The sequence below is a fragment of the Emys orbicularis genome, chromosome 5, assembly GCF_028017835.1.
Source record: "Emys orbicularis isolate rEmyOrb1 chromosome 5, rEmyOrb1.hap1, whole genome shotgun sequence".
NCBI lineage: Eukaryota > Metazoa > Chordata > Testudines > Emydidae > Emys > Emys orbicularis.
In genome coordinates, this window is record NC_088687.1 from 73,165,269 (window position 1) to 73,186,737 (window position 21,469).

Here is a 21,469-nt window from a genome sequence, read left to right on the forward strand (position 1 = left end):
ATCCTGGGGATCGGATGTGGCTGTCAGGAGCTCTCAATTTCTAACTTTACTACTGACCTGATGTGTATTCCTGAGCAAGTCTCTTAAACACTGTGCCTCATTTTCATGCCTCAGTAATAGGGGGATAACAGTTACTTACCTAACTCACAGAAATCAGAACTAAATGGTTAATAATTGTACAGTGCTTTGAAAATGTAATGTTCTACTATATGTCTATGTGCTGGTTATTGTCAAGTATCATGGTACTTGATGGCATCATGGCAAATTTGCCCAGTAAGAATAAAATTAAAAGTTATGTGCAATTACAGCAAGTAGAAATAAAATCACTCCTTTAGACTTGTCAGTGAAATTAGGCACACAATTTGTAAATGTCAATGAACCCAGGTTTCTAAAAATGCCAGTTTGTTCTGATCCTTTCAGACAGTTTCTTTTATAAGCTCAGCCAGCTTCTGGAAAGCCTGCAATGAAAAAATAAAAAGAGAAAAAGGTTGAGTTGACATAATACTGATAGCAGTCACTAACACAGTGACCACTGATATCAAACTGTTAATAATCACTATTCTACAGCTTTTCCATGTACATGTTGTTCAGAACACTATGTCTGCAAGGCATTTCAGCAATATCTCACCAAGTATGTGTGTGTGTGTGTGTATATATATATATACACACACACACACCCCAACACAACACCCTTTCCTCACCACTGCACACTGCTTTGAGAATTTGACCTTCAAGGCATAGCTGGATTTGACCAGTTTGCAATGGCTTGATGAGCTGGTACTTTTGCCCCATGGTTGCTGTCTTATGCTTCAGAATTTAAGCATTAAGGCAATTGTCAGTATCAGAAAATATTTTTTCATAGCGTGTCAAGCATCTGCTTAGTGATAATATAGTGACATTGTTCTGCAGTAAACAAAGCACCAACCAGTGAAGAGAGAGAGAGAGGGAGAAATATGCCACTACTCCAGCAGACTGGGTCAGTCTCAAACTACTGTAGTCGGCGGGGAGAAGTATGATCATATTTGCAATTCTTGTGTCTTGGGTAGCACAATAAATGTGTTAGAAAGCAAAATAAGATTGCCTTCTTGAGAAATACACATGGAAGTACTGAAGTATGTAAAAAAAAGTTGAGGGTTGATTTTGCTTTCTTTACCCTAAAATTGTATTAGCAGCCACTAATCTTGCTCATTCATCTAAAACTGTGAAAACATGGTGCAGATTCTCTCTATGCTGCTTTTCTTAATCATATTTTGTATCTATTACAGCAAGATACCCAGAGAGTGCTTTATAATACACAATGGATAAATAACCCATGGAACTCACAGCCACTAGGCATTAGTGATCACAAACTTAAGAGGCTTTAAAAAAAGGATCGGATATTTCTATGGTTAATAAGAACCATCGTAGTTAGATACCAAAAGACATAGATGGGATATTAACTCTCACACATCAGAGCATAAGCCAACCTCTAGATGACTGTAGCTAGGAACAAACTTCCCCTGTGGGCTGACTATTCTGTAATTTTCCACCATAGGGGTTCTTGCATTGTCTTTTGAATCATCTGGAACTGGTCACTGTTGGAGACAGATAGAAGGAAGGATGGGGCAGTGGTTCAGGTGCTAGTCTGGGATTTGGGAGAAGTGGGTTCATTTCCCTGCTGCATCACAGACATCCTGTGACCTTGGGCAAGTCACTTAGTCTCTCTGTGCATCAGCTCCCCTTCTTTAAAATGGGGATAATGCCCATCTGACAGAGGTATTGTGAGGATAAATATGTTATAGATTGTGAAATGCTTTGGCACGACAATAATGGGGGCCATATTAGTACTTAGACAGGATTCTAACTAATCATCAAGCAACGACTTACATACTCGCTCATATACTGGGCTGTTAACCATTCAGTAAATTACTTTGTACTTTAAGGTATCCTTGTTGCCTGCCTTTCTCCCCATCATCTCTCTTCAATTTTGCATGATTCATTCCACCATTCAAAATAAACAGAGTTGATTATGGTGCATAATTTGGAGAGAATTTTAAATGTGATTATGGGGTAAACAACACTGGATATTATAATGTTAGGCAGTGGTTCACAGTGGGCAGGAAAAGGGGGACAAGAATGTTGAACTTGCTACTCATCTGTACATCCACCAGAATGTATTATAAATCTAAAAGCTTAGATGAGACAGACTCAGTATCAGAAAACCAATAACCATCTTAACAGAGGAAAAAGAATATCAATTTTCTGCAGCAGTTAGGAAGAAGACTGTGATTTATACTCACCTACAACTGTCTGTGTATGGATCTGTGGTTGATACATGAATGGGAATTTTATGCACACACATCAAGAGGACAACTTACACTTAAATTAGAATCTTGGTCCCAGTGGGTCTAGTAAATAATCAAACTTTTAAAATGAGACTTGAACTAATGACTTTCCATAAAATAAATGCTAGTTTTACTTTGGTAGAAATGCAAGAAAAAGGGTCTTCAAGTCCAATATTAGTCTGCATGCAAACAACAAATTTACATGAATAATAGAATCTGATCATGTAAATCGCCCCAGTGATGCACAACACCACCAGTTACACTCACCTGGTCCATCTGGTCTGGAGAAGCAAAAGAATAGGAAGCTCTGACATAGGGAGTAGGAGCTGAGCTATCAATGCTAAACGATTGTCCAGGAACCAAAGACACCTAAGAAAGAAGTTACTGACTTTAATGTTTTGAATGCAAGGAAGTTTGAGAGGATGGCATGTAAAATAGGATCATTACACTATCCCGTATCAGAAACTGTTTATAGTTATACCAAGTTTATCTCATTTTAGACATAGCTAATAGGCAGAAAAGACCCACAACTAGTATCAAACTGGGGAACTCTTTGCTTCAGTATCTAGTAAAATCTAAGGGCCCGATTCAGCCTGCACTGAATGAATATAGCTCCCCTGGGAGTCTACAGGCCAAATGTAGTGGGATGGTAAACAATGGTGTAAATTACGTGTCAGGTGCGAGTTAGTCAGAAAATGGATGTAAGTGGTGAACTTCAAGCTGTGCTAAACTTGGACTTGTACTAATTGAGTATTCAGCAGGTGTGCAGCAAACTGAATAACATACAGATCTAGGATCAAGAAAGCAGGGGGTGGGGGAAAGGGAATAACAGGCAGAGCAAATACAGCAAGGTGTGAGAAAAAGCTGATCAGCCACGAAATTTAGCTATGTCCACAACATTCTCAAAATTCCTGTCGTCAAATTTAGCTTAGGTGTAATTAGCTATAACTCTCATTGACGTCAATGAAGATTATATCTTTTTGTGCCAGAAGTTGAACTTGGCCCCTACAGAATTTGAAATTAGAAATATCACCCATTTTTGACTAGCTTCTGACATGAGATCATTTACAACAGTATAGCACCGTTTACAACACTCGTGAATTTGGTCTGGTGTTTTAAGGAGGTGGCATTTGTGGTCTGTTACGGGGAGGAAGTGGGGATAGTAGGAGTCTGCATAAAATGGAGGGCTATGTGACAATATAATAGTAGAGCCGAATGGATGTTGGCCTTTAAAAAGACTTCAGAGTGGTAGCTGTGTTAGTCTGTATCAGCAAAAACAATGAGGAGTCCTTGTGGCACTTTAGAGACTAACAAATTTATTTGGGCATAAGCTTTCGTGGGCTAAACCCCACTTCATCGGATGCATGGAGTGGAACATACAGTAGGGAGGTATAAATACACAGCATATGAAAAGATGGGAGTTGCTGTATATTTATACCTCCCTACTGTATGTTCCATTCCATTCATCTAATGAAGTGGGTTTTAGCCCACGAAAGCTTATGGCCAAATAAATTTGTTAGTCTCTAAAGTGCCACAAGGACTCCTTGTTGTTTTCAAAAAAACTGTAGGTTTCATCCTTGTGATTATAAAGTGATCCATATTGATCATGAGTAAAACAGTGTACAGTTTTGCATTGGAAGAAAATTAAGACAACAGCTTGATTACAAGAATGATGGGCTCCTGTACAAACTATAAGCTAGTCAAATAACTAGTACAGATAAGAGTAGTTGCAGCTAAGCTTTTTGGACTTCAGAGCACATTTTCACATTTTACAGTTTTTTTGCTAGTTTTCTCTCTTTGTAGAATTTCTGCAACCCATTTCAAATTATCTGATGTTTAAAAAGGAAAAAGCATTTATTAGTGTGTTCTGTTTTGTTTTCTAATTGTCAATAGGCTCAAATGATTACCAGTTTCTTGTAACTTGGTCTTTATATACACATACATTTAAAATGAAATCCTGGCTTCTTTGACGTTGAATAGCAAGACTCCTCATTGACTTCAATGGAGACAGGATTTCATCTCTGGTGTTCAGATCACTATGAAAATTATGCAAGTAAAGTACATGGAAATGGCTACAGTGTTTCTAGGTGCTGCGTCGCTGTTACTATCATCGTGATGGCATATCTAACATACTGTACATCTTATATGTGGAATTTTAATGTAACAATTGTAATATGGCTAAAGCTTAAAACCCCAATTCTGCCCTGAGAACAGGGCATTTAGACCCCGATGCTTGTACAGAGCTGCACTGAAGTAATTGGGAATCTCATGGGTGTGGGCAGTGCTCGCTGCAGGACTGGGGCCTAAGGCATTTTTCTGTGCATACTTTAGTTCGAAGTGGGACTATTCTTTGTGGCCAGTCTCTGTTCTCACATCATGTAGTGCCGTTTTATTGTATTAGAAACAACTTTCAAAAGGAAAGTAAAATGTTAGTATTATGAACAACAGGTCAAACCCAGCTCCCATTTGTTATAATGTGATCCCATCATTTCAGCTACTAAAATTTTATTCTTTAATGACCCGTTAAGAAAACGTCACCTGAGTCATAACTAATTCAGTAACAAATAGTCAGAATAACAGACATGGTTCCGTTCCAAATAAAGTTTACATTGTTTTAAAGCTGTTTCCCCATCATTAGGTCTTTCCCTACCCCTCTCTCCAAAGCATTTTCCATGATCATCTGGTATGAATTGGAAATTCCCTTAATCTTAATCCATAAAAACATTCCAGCAGTAGGGATGTTCCACTCTGCCAAACCTGTAAATAAAATATGGACACTGAATAAAAGTACATCTTGCATCTGTAATGAAAACTCCAAAATGGCAATATTGATATCAATAGGGACAGGATTTCACCCATAGTATTATATAGAGTTTACTCCATCAGCTTTTTTGTGGCACTGATTTGCATGAAGACATTGGCCTTCTTGGCCCTTTACACAAGTATCCAAGCAGTTACCTTGCCTTTCCTTGGGGTCAAAGCTATATTTTTCTAATCAGTAAATGCTCCAGATAAGTCAGATACTCAGTTCAGTTTACCTTAACTAAAGTAAGATCTATTGGCAACTTAACAATAATAGAAAACGATAAAATAAAGCAAAGGTTAGTTAAACACAAACACATGACTGATGAATATGATGCAGAATGTCAGCAGATTGCTGTGTTTTGTAACCATTTAGTGCCAAAGTTATCTGGACTTACAGCACAGTAGCAGTTTGCATAGTCTCTCACACTGAAAGTGCTGTCTCTAGAATTACATGCCGCTCCATTAGGAATAGTCCTCACAGACAGTGTGTTTGTATGTAACCTCCCACTTTTTGCAATAGGTCTCCCCAGCTTCATTTGTTGACATTTGCCTGTCAGCAGTATAGTTAATTTAATGGTAGGCTGTAAACTCATTAACAGTGAGGCAAAGAACATTCAGTTCTGATGTTAGCTTATGTTAGCTAAGGTCTTTCTTACCAGCACACATAGAATCATTGAAATGTAGGACTGGAACAGACCTCAATAGGTCAGCTCGTCCAGTCCCCTGCACTGAGGCAGGACTAATTATTATTTGGACCATCCCTGTCAGGTGTTTGTCTAACCTGTTTTAAAAAACCCTCAGTGACAGAGATTCCACAGCCTCCCTAGGTTATTTGTCCTGGTGCTTTTCCCCCCCCTTAGACTTGCTTCCCATGCAATCTTACCTACTAATTCTCTGAGTTGGCTAATGTCTGCCTTTTCTGAAGTCCACTGTGTTTATTCTGCTGTTTTTCCTTCAGACCGTTCCTTAGAATCATGAATGCTGTCATTTCATGATCACTTTCACCCAAGCTGTCGTCCACCTTCAAATTCTCAAACAAGTCCCTCCTTATTTGTCAGAATCAAATCTAGAGCAGCGTCACCACTAGTCACTTTCTCCATCTTCTGTAATAAAAAGTTGTCTCCAATGTGTTCCAAGAACTTGTTGGATAATCTGTGCCCTGCTGTATTGTTTCCTCGACACGCCTGGGTAGTTGAAATCCCCCATCACCACCAAGTCCTGTGCTTTGGATGATTTTGTAGTTTAAAAAAAGCCCCATTCACCTTTTATGCCTGGTTAGGTGGTCTTCTAGAGTAAACTCCCTAATAGGACATCCCTCTTGGCCACTTGGGTAATATAATTATCCCCTGAAGGATTTACTTCTTGGCAGTTCCTGCATTCTTGTCCATTACCTGCTTCTCTGCATTGTTAAAGAACATAAACAACATCTTGAGGTAGACCTAGGTTGCCAGGCCATTTTCTGTGGCAGCTTACTTCCAAACACGGACAGTAAAAACACAAAACAACCCTCCCTGTCCCCTGTATAATACACTTTCACCTGTCTCTCAAGCAAATAGATGAGAATTAATTTAATGTTGTGAAAGCAATCCTAAACATACAGATTACTGGAGGCAATCAAACATCTTGTTAACTAGAGTTTCCTTTTACAGTAGCTCTGAAAATTGATGTTACAGATAGATGGCTGGGTACTTGAGATGTGTCCCAGTGAGCTTATTTACCCAAAGGAAAGTGAATGACAATGTCTGTAGACTGGTTTATACAGGTCTAAATCCTGTACTGTACAGTAAGCCACTGACTAGAAAATCACGCTCCGAAGGGAAGGAAACATACACAATACACCTGACATAACAGAAGATTCAGATACATACAGGAACGTATGGATTTGGTTGTGGGAGCCTAGCCTCATTAGCCGTCTGCATGTGATGCTGGATCCACGGAGTGGTGCAATTGTGACAGTACAGTGATCAGTCAAATCCACTGTGCTTTGTATAGCGAGGGAGCAACCGCAACTGTAAGTCATATGTGCACAAGCTCACAGCCTGAAAATCTACATTGCAGTACTTCAGCCCAAGGACACTAGCCTCCAGCAGCACCGTGGTTCAGATGCTTCTACAAACATATGGGTCACACATGCCAAATGCCTGGCAGGCAGGATGAAGTAACATAGTGACAACTGGACAAACACAATCTTTTCCCCCTCATGTTCAATGTATATGAGTAGCCACTAAGGCAGACAATGAGGTGCCATAGGCTTCTGGCCATCAGTGTACTACTGGTGACACTCAGGTCTGTGTCTTATTTTCATTAGGCCTAAATGGAAGTGTGTCCCTATTCATCAAGTGCATGTCAGAGAAGTGGCTCTGGATGATGAAATCGATCTGATTTACATATATTCTGCTCTGCCTGGATAAGATGGAAGCGATGCTCTGTTGGCAGGGGCAAAACATTTTGAGGAGGTATTTATTACAATCTTTGAAGCTGTGAGAGATCTAAGCCCTAGTTATTTTACAGATCACCTCTCCCTCTACATCTTGCCTTTGCATTGGTGAGAACACGTTCACTGTTTGATCTACAGGAGAAGCTCACAGGAGTTGGGAGCAGTGATGTACTCACTGGCAGGCTCCCACCTCTGCAATTTGCACCCACTGGAAATCCAGCTGACCAAACCTGGCAACATTTGGAAAGAATCAGAAAAAGGCATCTTTGTTCAGGCTTTCTACTAATTGGAATTTACTTTTACAGTCTCCCTGCTGGTATCCTCCTGTTTCATGGCTTGATAGCTATGAGGGGCACTGAGTTTATGCTCCCATTGGGGAAATGGTTCTTTGCTGGTCTAAACTATGTAAAGTGCACCCAGATACTTCTATGGTGGTGCCTTGTATATACATTTAATAATAATTTTTATGCTAATTTGACTTTGCCAGAATTTAAAATGTAATCTTTTCCATGCTATGTGTTTGTGGAATTAATTGCTGATTATCTTTATTCAAAACAAACAAACAAAAAATAGGCAGTTTCCATATTCACCTCTTTCCACCATTCTTCTTGATTATATGGTCAATGTCTACAACTGACTAGTTTTAGTCAGTTTTAATTTTAGCTCTTCTCAGTTACAGTTTAGCTTCACTTTTTAAAGTCTTGCTGGAGCTCAGGTACTAAACAAACAGGCATGACAACCAAATGATATTGAGATTACTAGACCATAAACATTACCTAACTTTTACCTTATGTAGCCTTTCCGGTTCTTTTCCCAGAATGAAGTCTAGAATATGCTCTGATCTTACAGCATAAGTGGAAGTGTCTAGAGATCCAGGGTAATGGAGCTGCTAGTACCAGGGCATTATGGGGAATGGTTTTCCTATCACATGAATTTTCAGTTTCAAAAAATTTCCCCTTCCACTTCAAGACTAAACGGAGAAAGAGTGAATATAAAAGCCACTATGAAGTATAAGATCTGAAAATTGTTTTACTTCACATAGCAGGTACAGCAAAAACTGTATTCTGCCAAGTGGTTTTTTTTATTATACGTGGAACTGGTATTGACCCCTATAGTTAATGCTTTTATTCAAGGCTGGCCTTATAGGTGGATGACATGGGCAACCGCCCAGGGTGCCGTGGTAAGCGGAGCACCGTGGTCAAGAGGCAAGGAGCAGGGTGGGCCTGGGGTGTGAGGCCAAGGAAAGGAGCTCGGGGCAATGCAGGGAAGAGGCAGCGAGGCCTGGTAGGGGGAGTGGGGAGCCTGGGGATTCAGTGGGGGCCACATGGGATGAATGGGGAGTATGGGGAGGCAGAAGGGGCCAGGGGTGATGGGAGGCCAGGGAGGCAGCGGGGGGTCAGGGGAGCCAAAATACAAGTTTGCCCAGGGTGCCATTTTCCCTGCAGCTGGTCCTGCTGCTGAGGGGCTCCTTTTACTTACATGCTGGCTGCACTGGTCTGGCAGTCCAAAATAGCCAGAACTCTCCCAGCCATATCCTCAACCCCAACATGCCCCTTTTTTCCTAAGGTGCACATGCTGGCATGCTGCTGTGCCACAGGCTGTATGTGTGTCTGTGTGTGCCATTTCACTGGCCCTCAATCACCAGGGAATCCCCTTTCCACTGGGGATATGCCTTGGTTGGGAGATCCAGATGGTTTCTGGCCCACTGATTCCTCCAGAGTGGAGTAAAGGTGCCAGGATTCAGTCCAGAGCTGGGACTATAAACTCTGCCCCAAAAAGGGATTATGTAAAGTCACCTTTGCTGTGGAAATTGTTTGCAGGATCAGAAAGATGGTCCTCAGTCAGTTTAAACCCAGCTATTTTATGTCAAAAAAACTTTCCTTGTCTGTTGTCCCTGGAACCAGTTTGAACCAGTACATGCAAACCTCCACAGGGGTTGGTACCTCTCTGGAGCTATTTACACCTGAGTGATTCATCTTACTCGCCCCTGTGAAGAGGCATGCCCTCACACTGACAAAGAGGAGACTAACGAGCTCCTCTGGGCCTGTTCAACGCCAATGAGGTGCATCTGCAAGGTTTGTTCTGAAGTGGGGGGCGGTTAAGAGGGAAAACTGGCCAGAGGAAGGGGTGGTGAACAGGAAGAAGGCTGCTCCATCTCAGATAGCAAAGACAGTCTCACTGTATCTTTGTGGAGTGGCCACCCCCCTGAACTCGGAGTCTGTACCCAGTTTCTTCTCTATTCCCTGCTGCCCCCCACTCCCACGTTGAGTGAAGCATTCCTCAGAAACTTCATTAAATCAACCTTGCCAAGTTCCTGAGCTTTTCCATAAGAGTGTACATTATGGCCTTTAAGTAGTGCAGCTGATAAATAGGAGTTGGAATCGGAACTGAAAGGTGAGTCAATGAATAGCAGAACATAGAGGCTAGATAATACCAATCAATGCGTGCACCTTTACTCTGCTCTCTATATTTTTTTTTATAAACCAACTGCTCCCTGTTATCCCCATTGTTATATAGTGGGGGGTAACTTATCTGATGTAAACCAGATTCAAACCAATGTAAAGTGTCCACATGCAAAGTTGCTTGGTTTAACTAAATAAGTGCAATATTGCACCTTTAGTTAAAATGGTAAAACTTTGGCATGTTCACAAACTCTAAGTTAAACATTACCCTGGTCTTAGAGTTTCTGCCCTACCATCTATCAATCTGTGCTGTTCCATATCCTATCTGCATATATACTAACACCAATAAAGAGGTGTTCATGAGTGAGTGTTGCATTCACTGACCTTTTAACCACTTGTCTGCTGCTGCAAGCATTGCATCTCTCTGGGTCCTGTAGAATTCCATTATCCTGGAAGCAAATAAGTAAGTTATTTTAAAGAACAGTGGGGATATGAGTCAGTCATACAACTATTAAATACTACCTCCTATGTAACTCAGCAACAATTTCATTGGAAATTGGTGCTAAGTGCTACTCTGGATCACTCTCCTTATCAATATGGTTTTCTACATGCATTTCAATTTTTTATGTAAGTAAGTAAATAAATAACCTAACAAAGACAACTCAGGAAGGAGGACTTGTAAACCTCTCAACCTCTGACTCTGAACTATCTCAACCATCATGGGTTTGAAAGTTTGACTTGGATATTATTTGTTACCCATTATACTTAAGAAAGACCATGAAAACAAGGAGCAGATAGTAAAAACCCAGTGGAAAAATACTGGTGAACAATGGAGCAGTGAGCAGGTAATGAGAAAAATTGAGACATACTGAAAAGTGGATTTTCTAAAATGGAAAAAATAACTATGGCAGATACATTGTACAGTCTGTAGCAGCATAACTTTGGGGTAAGAAACAGCCTTCTGTGTCCAATCTAAGGCCTTATCCAATGTGCACTGAAGACAATGTGTTTTTTTCCCCATTGACTTTAGTGGGCCCTGGAGCAGACCTATATAACATAGGATTATCTTTATCTAGAAAAACTTTTTTTTAAAAGTCTCATGAAAGGTTCAATATATCAGAAAATGGTACAAAGGGTCAGTGGATGGTTGCTTTCAACAAATAAAGCTCAGAATTTCATTCCTTTTGTGGATTCATGACTTGATCATAAAGGGAGATTTAATGTGGTTAGGGGGAGGTTTAATATAGACTTTATTAATAGTAATAATAATACATAGCACTTATGTAGCATTTTTTTTATCCACGGATCTCAGGCAACTTTGCAAGAGTAGGAATAATATCCCCATTTATAGATAAGGAGACTCAGGCACAGAATGTTTAAGTGACTTCCCTGAGCAGCAGTAGAACTGGGACTAGAACCCAGGTATGAAATAAAAACAATCACAAACTATATTACTATAATACCTGTCTACATGCTCCAGCAAACCCTTTTGCCCCCATTTGTGAAGAAGTTCTGACATTAGGATCTATATGAGAGAGAGGAAAACATCCAAGTTAATGTCATAACCTAAATGCCATAGAGCCAGTTCTGTGAAGCCCATTGACTTCAGTGAGAGTCCCTGTAAGGATTCCACAGATGTACTGGGCTTATAGCCATTCACTTTTCAAAATTGTCCTCTTTTCCACTACTACTACCTGAATGACATGACAGTGTCAAATTCTGCCCTCAGTGACATGCATTGTATGGGTGGAATGGAGGGTGGACTTTAGTCCATGATGTATAACACCAGTCACATGGTGAGCAGGTCCTGTGTCTAAAGCAGAGGGCTGAGGGTGAGGTGATCTGGGTTCTAATCTCACCTGTACCATGTTTTATGCGACCATGGTCAAGTTACTAAAGATTTTCTGTGCCTTAATTTACAATCTTTAGAATATAGCTAGTAGTAGTAATGTTGTTGAGGCTGTATGCATTACTCTTTGTAAAAAGATCCTCTGATGGAAAGTGCTTTGTATGCCACACATCACTTCGTGTGCCTACATACAGCTGGACAATATAACTCCCAGCACAGCACGATGCACACATCATTGATGAATGCATCCCTGAGAGGCATGTGGTGTAGACTCACTTGCATACTGTGACAGACCCAGACCAGTGGGGTACAGGAGTCTGGTAGAGGGCAAATATACTGGTCACTGGATGAGTAGTTTTCTGTTCCCTGAGTGACCAGAGCAGGGGCTGCACTAGAGTAATCAGAAACCTGCTAGAACCAGTTAAGGCAGGCAGGCTAATTAGGACACCTGGAGCCAATTAAGAAGCTTCTAGAATCAATTAAGGCAGGCTAATCAGGGCACCTGAGTTTTAAAAAAGGGGCTCACTTCAGTTTGTGGTGGGAGTGTGAGGAGCTGGGAGCAAGAGGCATAAGGAGCTGAGAGGGAGAGGGTGTGCTGCTGGAGGACTGAGGAGCACAAGCGTTATCAGACACCAGGAGGAAGGTTCTGTGGTGAGAATAAGGAAGGTGTTTGGAGGAGGCCATGGGGAAGTAGCCCAGGGAGTTGTAGCTGTTACAGGAGGCACTATAGACAGCTGCAGTCCACAGGGCCCTGGGCTGGAACCCGGAGTAGAGGGCGGGCCTGGGTTCCCCCCAAACCTCCCAATTGACCTGGACTGTGGGTTCTCCCAGAGGGGAAGGTCTCTGGGCTGTTCCCCAACCCACATGGTGAATCTCTGAGGCAAGAAAATCTGCCAATAAGCGCAGGACTCACCAAGGTAGAGGAGGAACTTTGTCACAATACATATGGGTGCTTTTCTGCTATTTCTCCTGCTGTGCTGTATGCAAAGCAGGACCAAGCACTTAGTTTTTAAAAACAGTCCGGTCAAATAATTGTGTAACTGTGCAATGGCACTTACCTGTGTGAAAGTGCTGGCTGTCGTTGAACTCTGCATATGTAGAATAACTCTGTCAATAAGAGGTTTGGGGCCTGTTAAAAAGCCTAATCTCAACCTAAGAAACAAAAAAAACATTAATACAAAGATGTACAGTCCACTAATGTTTGTTACATGAATTCAGCGTTATCCCTTTGTTAGTATGACTGCTAGATCACTAAATTTGTGGCGAGTGAATCTTGACCAAATCCAGTTGTTCAGTTCTATTATGCATTGTGTAAAATAGCTCTGCCTTGGTTTGATATATTTATAAAGAGCACAACACAAAATAAAATAAAATACAAAACAAAATAAATTAGCACATACATAGGGATAGAATTTAAGACTGTTGACAGGCTGAGGGACAGTGCTTCATGGAAGCACGTGCACAGGTTAAATGATAAAAAGCGGCTGATTGAGAGCAGAGGATTCCCAAAACAACAGACTTATTTGCAGAGTTAAAGCAATGAAAGGGTACTCGTTGCTGGACATTCAAAACTCAGCCAAGAAAGGACAGCCCCTAATATCCCAAGGAATTTAGAGAGGGGGAAAAAAATGTCAAAAGCAACTTTGATGTTTAGGACAAATGGAGAAGACACTGCACCCTAAAGAGTGCTTCACAGGGTTTGGCACTGCAAAGAAAAAAAAAAAAAAGGTGTGTGTGTATGTGTGTGGGGCAGTAGGGACCACACAGCAATTCTTTGTACATAAGGGCACTCTAATGAGCTGCTCGTCCTTAACTGAGCTTTATGGCATAGCCAAAGTTTGCTTTACAGCATGTGACATTCTAGCTTCAAAATATTTTTGCAGCCATAAAAGTAAAAGATGTGAGACTCTTTTTAATCAGAGCTGTATAGAGGGAATGATAATGTTTTGGTAGAATGGTGCATATCACACAGCATTTTGAAATTGGACTTACCCAGCAGAGATAATTTTAGAAAAAGTGTCACATCTGATCACTCGACCATCAACATCCATTGACAGAAATGATGGTGCCTTAGTCTTTAAATATAAAAAAGTAGCTTATTATGGCCCTTATTTTATTGTGATACTAGAATATATATATATATATATAATGTGTGTGTGTATAATATAGTATTGTGATACTAGAATATGACTCACTCTTGTCAACAAGAAAACAAAATACTCTGGACTATATTGTGACTGGCTTTGTGGCAATGAGCACAGCAAGCAACTTCTTTCTCCTTGTGTCCATCCCTGTGCAGGGGCCAGTACAAAGTGATAAGAGTGGGCACTGTATTAATCTAGTGCAAGTAGTGGCATAAAGTCTCCACAAAGGGCTAGGGAGCAGCAGGATAAGAGCAGGGCCTGGGATGAATCTATGTTAACCATTCTCCTCCACACTACTTTAGCCAACAGTTGTGGCTGGGTCCAGTGGTGGGTGGAGTGGTGCATTTTGTACCTTGTTAAAGTGTGGGTGTGCTCCCACTGTAGGGTGTGCTCCTCTAGAATGAGTGCTATGGACTGAACCTCTCTTAACCATAGACTTGGTATGGCACCATGAGCTAGCATTGTATCCATCTGTATGTACACACACGTTTGCACCCATTCTATATGGGTGCAAACACCCATGTACACACTTAAGCAGTTCTTACGCCTACATGTGTGCAAGGTTGGATTTTTGCACCCACGTAAGGACAAGTTGGTTTCAAGGATGCACATTCTATCATTAGCAAGTACTTGGGTGTTAGACTATTTCAAATGTGTATGCATGCATTTGCCCCAACTTTCCCATCATACTAAAGAAAGTTTAAGGTAAGTCATATTTTGGGCCTCTAACCTTTGACAGTGTACATTTTAATAAATGTCTTTAACTACTGAACAACTGATCTGCAACTGTTTCTGTGTAGGAAAACATTACAGTAGTCCAGTTCAAACCTGAGATTCTCTGTCTGCCAAAACATATGTAAAATGCAAGATGTTTGATTGTTGGGTACAGTGGTCACCTAAACATTTTTATTTAAACTTGGACAGCTGAAAATGTATTTCTCCTTGTCAAAGTGACAGCATGTGTGACAGGAATACAAATAAGCACAAGTGAATATTTACCTTTTCAAACTGAAGAAAATAATATGGATCATCTTCTATTATAAGGAAATCATAACATCTTGCAAGCTAAAGAGAGGTCAAATTAAAAGAAGAGGAACAGGTCTTGAAACTGTCAATTATTTGCTGCAATTATTATGTGATATTTTACTATACAGAAGAAGACAGTAGTGTGATCATTGACAACCGGGTAAACGACTGAGTGGCTCGCTGGGGCTATCATTATCCATGCCACCAGGTATAGGCCATGAAAATGATCACGTAGGATGACAAGGAACAGAAATAGACATATTTGCAACTGGGGTCTTTTATATTTTCAGTAGGTCCAGAATCAACATGTTATCATGGGGAAAATATTCTAGTTCTGTATTATAAATTGGTTAATAGCAAACAAAACGTTCTCTTTATGAAAACTCTGATGTCAGGTTCCTACTGAATACCTGGTATATCTTCTTCTTGCAGTCAGCAGTTAATGAGGTTCCAGCTGGATTACTACCATTTGGAACGGTGTAGAGGAACTTGGGGAGATTGTTGTTCAGCTTTTTTGCGTCTTCTGGTCTCCACCTGGAAAGAATTTCTTTCAGAGCTTTTGGAATAATACCGTGCTTGTCAGTAGGGACTTTGATAATGTTACAGCCCAGCGGTTTCAGCTGTTAATAGAAAGAAGACAGACATGACACACAATCTGGTAGCCCAGTCAGCAGTTCAGAAATAGTCAGTGAAGCCATAGAACTTCTGTGCATGCTTCATCAAAATAATTAAAAATTCTTTACCTTAAATTTGATCTGAAATGAGAAATTGGGGAACTAGATTAACTGACTTCAAACAATCTTAAATGCACATTACAAAACCACTGATGTGGTTACTCATAAGTAATGTGGAAATCTCAAGTTTATGTCCTAAAATCTTTCTCACAACATAGTCCATATTTTATATATAGTCCCAATTAATGGTCCCACACTCAGCTATATATTTATTTGATTGCATAATAGAACCAACACTTTCCCCATAAAAAAGATATTACACAGCTATTCCATGCAACAAGCTAACTGAATGCAACAATTAAGGTAGGGAATTGACATGCATAAGTCTGAAAAATTCCAAAAGTGAGGTTCCTACTATAACTTATTTGCATTACTTGTGTATATGCATACATGCACATATAGATAATATGACAACACACACATGTAATTCAAGTAAGTTACAGTAGGAACCTGATTTTTGCATTTGGTTAGTTTTTTTGCATGGGATATCTTACTTGGATAATAAGTTGCTGGTTCTGCTGGGCTGTCAAATAAATGTATATCTGATGTAGGAGCATTAGCTGTGTAGCTGTTTCTGCGGCTCTCTAGCAGGGCTGGCTCCAGGGTTTTTGCCGCCCCAAGCGGTGCCCCCCCCCCCCCCCCCAAAAAAAAGCCACGATCGCGATCTGCGGCAGCAATTCGGTGGGAGGTCCTTCACTCCAAGCGGGAGTGAGGGACCGTCCGCCGAATAGCTGGACATGCCGCCCCCCTCCAGAGTGGCCGCCCCAAGCACCTGCTTGGCAAGCTGGTGCCTGGAGCTGGCCCTGCTCTCTAGAAGGATCCCTGAACTCGTCACAGTGTTTTGTTATGCTTCCTCAAGGCACTAGGATCCCTAGCTATCATATAATGAAGAGTACCTTGCAGTGCGGTGGTCATTCTTCGCCTCAGTGCAGCCTGATGTATCCCTACAGTTCATGGAAAACTCAAGGCTCAGATAGTCATATAAAAGAACATCTAAGATTGCAAAGTCATTTTCCAAAGGCCAAGCTTCATTTGTGCATGCATCATGCTTTTGCAGGTGCACATATGTATGTGTCCACACTTTCAGTCAGGGTAGATAAAATGATTTTTGGGGAAAACTTTGTTATTTAAATTGGAAATGTTTGATGTTGCTGTTTTTAAATGGTTTTTCTCTTTTAAAATAAACATGTTTAAAATGAAATCTGAATTTAATACAAAATATGTTGAGGCTTGAACTTGTTATAATTTAGCTGTAAATGGGAAACATGTTTTGAGAAGAGCAGTTTATTTACCCAGAATGTAAAGGTGGTTTTGTATAAGAAACCTAAATGTTATATGCTGTTTTGTGTGTTTTAATTAAATCCCAGTTACCACCCTAATGCAGCTTGACATAAATCATGAGCAGAAGTTAATTATCTGGTAAATAAGCAAATAAGTCACTGTTTTCTAATGTATTTAAAATGTAAAGAATCTGAAAACTTACAAGGTACTATGTAGCAAAAATATGTACCAAATCTAGCTGTAAATTAACATGTTTTAGTGGTTATATCAACCCCTGAGAATTAACCTTTCTTTAGAAAATAACTGAAGTTCAAATGGAAAAGTTGATTAAAATCAGTTATTTAAATTGAGGCTTTCCATTGGGTGATTTTTAAATCAATCCACCCTGCTTTCAAGAGTCAAAAACCTGTTTATACATGTTAAACTTACACCTTCAAAATCCATTGGCCTTGAAAGTCAAGTGAATGCATATATTACATATGCCTAATTTTGTATGCGCACAGGTGGAGGCCTGAAAGAGATCCTATTCAAAATGTACCCATGACTACTGAAATACAGATCTGTCTCTGCTGCAATATATAACTTGCCAGATATCCATAGATGTGGCCCACATGTGATGCATACTTAAATCAGTGAGAGAAATCACATATTGCAAACTTTCCCTCTTCATCTTGACTTTAGGACGAACTTTGCACTGCTTTGCAGACATAACCAATACTCACTGCTGACAGAGTCCCTGAGTAGCTGGGGTCTTCTAAAAGGACATTATCTCCAGGATTGACAAGCATATCAAACACCTGCCCAATAAGAATAATTTATTTTACAACAGTCTGACCTTTCCTCCTGAATATTATACACATTGCTATATACTCTGATTGGATTATCTGTATTGATTACATCAGTGGCTCTCAACCTTTCCAGACTACTGTACCCCATTCAGGAGTCTGATTTGTCCAGCATACCCCCAAGTTTCACCTCACTTAAAAATGACTTGCTTTCAAAATCAGACCTAAAAATACAAAAATGTCACAGCACACTATCAGTAAAAAATTGCTTACTCTCTCATTTTTACCATATAATTATAAAATAAGTCAATTGGAATATAAATAGAAACCAAGAAAAAGAAACCAAGGCCTGCTTATCTTACCCATGCATATAGCCTTCACTCACACAAGTTATCCTACGATTTTAATCAGGCTACTGCTGTGAATAAGGCAAGTACAAACAGAATCAGAGTGTGAAATCCTGGCCCCATGGAAGCCAATGGAAATTTTGCAATTGACTTCAATAGGGACAGGATTTCACCCATGCTGGATAATTTTTCCCTTGTATAAAAGATGTATAATAAACTAGCACTTTTTTCAATTCAAAATTAGTTGCTTAAGTGAAAACATGTCTAAAGCTTTTGTGCCATTGAACAAAAAATCTAGCAAATTAAACACACTTCTTCATACAAGTAGCAGATCTGTGTTTATTAATATTTCAGTGTTAGGGGAAGGTTATATTACTTGAAATGGAGTGAAGGGAATCAACGAAGGGCTATGTTCCCTGTGAACTAAACTTTGTAGATATAATTAATAAACTATATAGTTTATGTAGCATTGCCATGCCAGTACTGATTCTCTTTTCAGTCTTACTTTAGACAAGCCTTCCTGGCTGCCAGGGGTGACACATATCTCCATTTGGCCCTGATCAGGACTGTACTTGGCAGTGGGAGGATTGTGGAGACTCATCTGTAAATCCTTTAGCCAGGACAAGAACTCTGGAATTCTGAAACACAAGTTTCATTCCTTTATTCTTCATTTGTATCCATAACACTTTATAAAGTACAGAGACATTTACTCAGTAGCGTCCCTTTGCAGCCCTGATGCAGCATGATTTCTGAACAACCTGTGTGTAGCTGTTGTTAAATATAAAGGATTATGGATCGAATCCTGAAGTGCTTACTTTAGAGACTGATCCTGCATATCCTTACTATCATGATTAGTTTTACTCTTATAAGTAGTTCCATCACTGACTTAAATGAGACTGTGCATTAGCTAGAGATTGCAGGATCAGTTTTCACTAAGGAAAACGCTCATGGATTTAAATGAACCTGTTGTTGTTTCATCTGACAGATAAGTGTTCAGAAATGAAAACCAAAGTAGGTCATGCTTGGAATGAAACATTTTCCTATTGAAAGAGGGGGTTGTTGAAATTTTCCACAGGAAAAGAAAACTTTCTTAAGAATTATCTGTCAGCAAAATTGAAATGAAGTATTTTGTCTCAGGTCAGGTGAACATTAATTTCTGTGTCCGCCTATGTCACCATGGTACCTGATGGGAGCTGTAGTTTCAGGCCCCTTATGCCCCTATTCTCCCTAATCGGACAGGCTTCCTTGCCAGAGTTCATCTTTCAGGATTCATCACAATCTCGCCCTGTGGCTGAATCCAAACAGGAAAAAATTCTGAATGTTTCATTCTGTGAAAAGGTTAAATATTTTGAATTTTTTGCCCAATTTGTAATGAAAAGATTGAAATATCAGAATTCTCGATGGAGCAGAAATTCTATATTTTGATTGGCTCAGTCCTTACAATAAAAAAACAGGTTGATGGACACAATGAAACAATTCAGTTTTCCTTATTGAATAATGGATTAAAGTTATTTGAAAAATGAACAATGAACCAGTTTACATTGAAGATTAAAATACAATCACTTAAACTCAATCTCTCCAAGTAAATGGGTATTGTATTAAAAAGATCAGCTCTTTTTATTAATCTTGGACCTGATACTAAATTGATTAAGAAATGTCACGTCGCTTTTGAAAACTACCCTTCTGTGGAGGAATACTGGAGGGCTCTCTTCATCAATGCCTCCCCAATTTCAATAGTGGTTCCATCTTCAAGAGTGAAACTTGCTGTTTTAAATGGGAAATAGTTAGGATTTGGTATGCCTCCAGAGATCATGATTACTGAGGGTTTCTTCTGTGCCAAATTACCTGTAGTGAACATAAGGAAGAAATCATCTACTGGAGATTGCACACTGCAAGGAATAGAGAATGCACTCTTACAGGGTGTTCAACTCTATTTAGTACATTATAGTCAAATGTTAAAGTAAATAAGTGGTGTTCTTGATTCACAGTGTCATACATTGTTTTCCTGTGAGAACAATACTTCTCATTTGTTCTCTCTTGCTCAATATTTATCTTCTAAAGGTTTTTGCTTGCTGCCAGTAAATAAAAATGTCATGTTTTTGTGAAGAGTTGTAGAAATGCCAATACCATCATAGTTTTTTACAAATTGTCAGCTATGACTTGGACATACATGAAATATTAGCTATAAAATATTAGAGATGGACTGAGTTGCTAAATTTGGATCTAGGTTTGAACGTCTCTGAAATCTGGAAGCATCTCATGTCTGGGGTTTGGTCTAGCCCCTTCTCTACTAATTTCTAGATAGATGATCTTACTCTTTTAAAGTTACAAAGAACAACTCTGTGTAAAGGCTGACTTGGGGATGGAACATTTTCATTTACTAACTGCTGTCAGGAGCTACTGTAGTTGAAGCTACTGTTTGTCCAGGTAGTTTAGCACAAACTTTTTGAAATAAACTGTAGGCATCTCTTTGGATTACATGCTTCATGATGCTCTCCAGGTTTCAAGCATGGAAAATGAAGGATCTAATACACCATCACAATTTTGTTAAGTAAGTATCACTTTCGTAATGAGAATTTCTATGTGTATACTGTAAAAGAAGAATTTAACTTTATTACCTTTCAGTACTTTTCCAGTAAAAAAGAAATGGCTTCCTATTAGTTCAGTTTATTTGGTGCTCCAAATTCTGCTAAATTTAAAGAGTTCTTCACCCACAAAAACCCAATTCCAGAGGTAACTGCGGATGTCTCTTACTATTAATATATAGTCCTAGAACTATAGAATGAATGAATGTTTCAGTTTCTCTGCTTTGAGTCACACTGACTTCCATTGGGTGGAATGAGAACTGATTTAAAGCTTGAGATGAAAATTTCACTTGCCTGATAACAGCACTCTACAAAGACTTTAAAAATACCCCAAGTAGCATCCTAGTCACTACCCTCAAATCTTTTGGATATAACTTCCAATGTTCAGCTGAGTTATCCTTGTTGATCACAGAAAATAAGCCAATAATACATGGAAGACATCAGTTAGGTTAGGGGAAATATTTTGTACTCACCTGTAACTTTTATAAGATTTTCCTCTCTTGCTGCACTTACTACTGAGAGAAATTGGGAGTAGTCCATGCTGGTGATACAAAAAGCAACCCAGTTCTCTGGGTCTATCAGGCAATTGGTATAGAAAAGGAAACAAAGGGAAAGCATTTTACTCTTCAGTACATGTCTGATTTGTTTTCTAAATGCAATGAATAATCATCAGGGGCGGCTCTAGGCACCAGCAAAGCAAGCAGGTGCTTGGGGCAGCCCATTTGCAGGGGCGGCAGGGATCCAGCATGG

At 39.7% G+C, this 21,469-nt stretch overlaps 1 protein-coding gene across 1 annotated transcript; it reads right to left on the minus strand.

Moving 5' to 3' along the window:
- Positions 1-416: 416 nt before the first annotated feature.
- LOC135879327 (kynurenine/alpha-aminoadipate aminotransferase, mitochondrial-like) lies at positions 417-21,259 on the minus strand. Its single transcript, XM_065405278.1, has 13 exons — positions 21,193-21,259; positions 19,814-19,979; positions 18,640-18,772; positions 17,725-17,799; positions 15,398-15,607; positions 14,961-15,026; positions 13,810-13,892; positions 12,876-12,969; positions 11,432-11,493; positions 10,353-10,417; positions 4,975-5,081; positions 2,592-2,693; positions 417-458 (listed from the first exon to the last, which is right to left on the minus strand). Exons 1-13 carry the CDS (start codon positions 21,257-21,259, stop codon positions 417-419), a joined length of 1,272 nt encoding a protein of 423 aa, XP_065261350.1.
- Positions 21,260-21,469: the final 210 nt, after the last annotated feature.

What these genes read in the sequence shown, in the direction of transcription:
- LOC135879327 (XM_065405278.1), bottom strand. Translation starts at nt 21,259, where the DNA reads ATGGACTACTCCCAATTTCTCTCAGTAGTAAGTGCAGCAAGAGAGGAA. An exon ending in GCAAGAAGAAGATATACCAG is followed by an intron (nt 15,027 to 15,397) that starts GTATTCAGTAGG and finishes ACCTCTCTTTAG; the next exon opens with CTTGCAAGATGTTATGATTT. An exon ending in TTGCTGGAGCATGTAGACAG is followed by an intron (nt 10,418 to 11,431) that starts GTATTATAGTAA and finishes ATTTGCTTCCAG; the next exon opens with GATAATGGAATTCTACAGGA.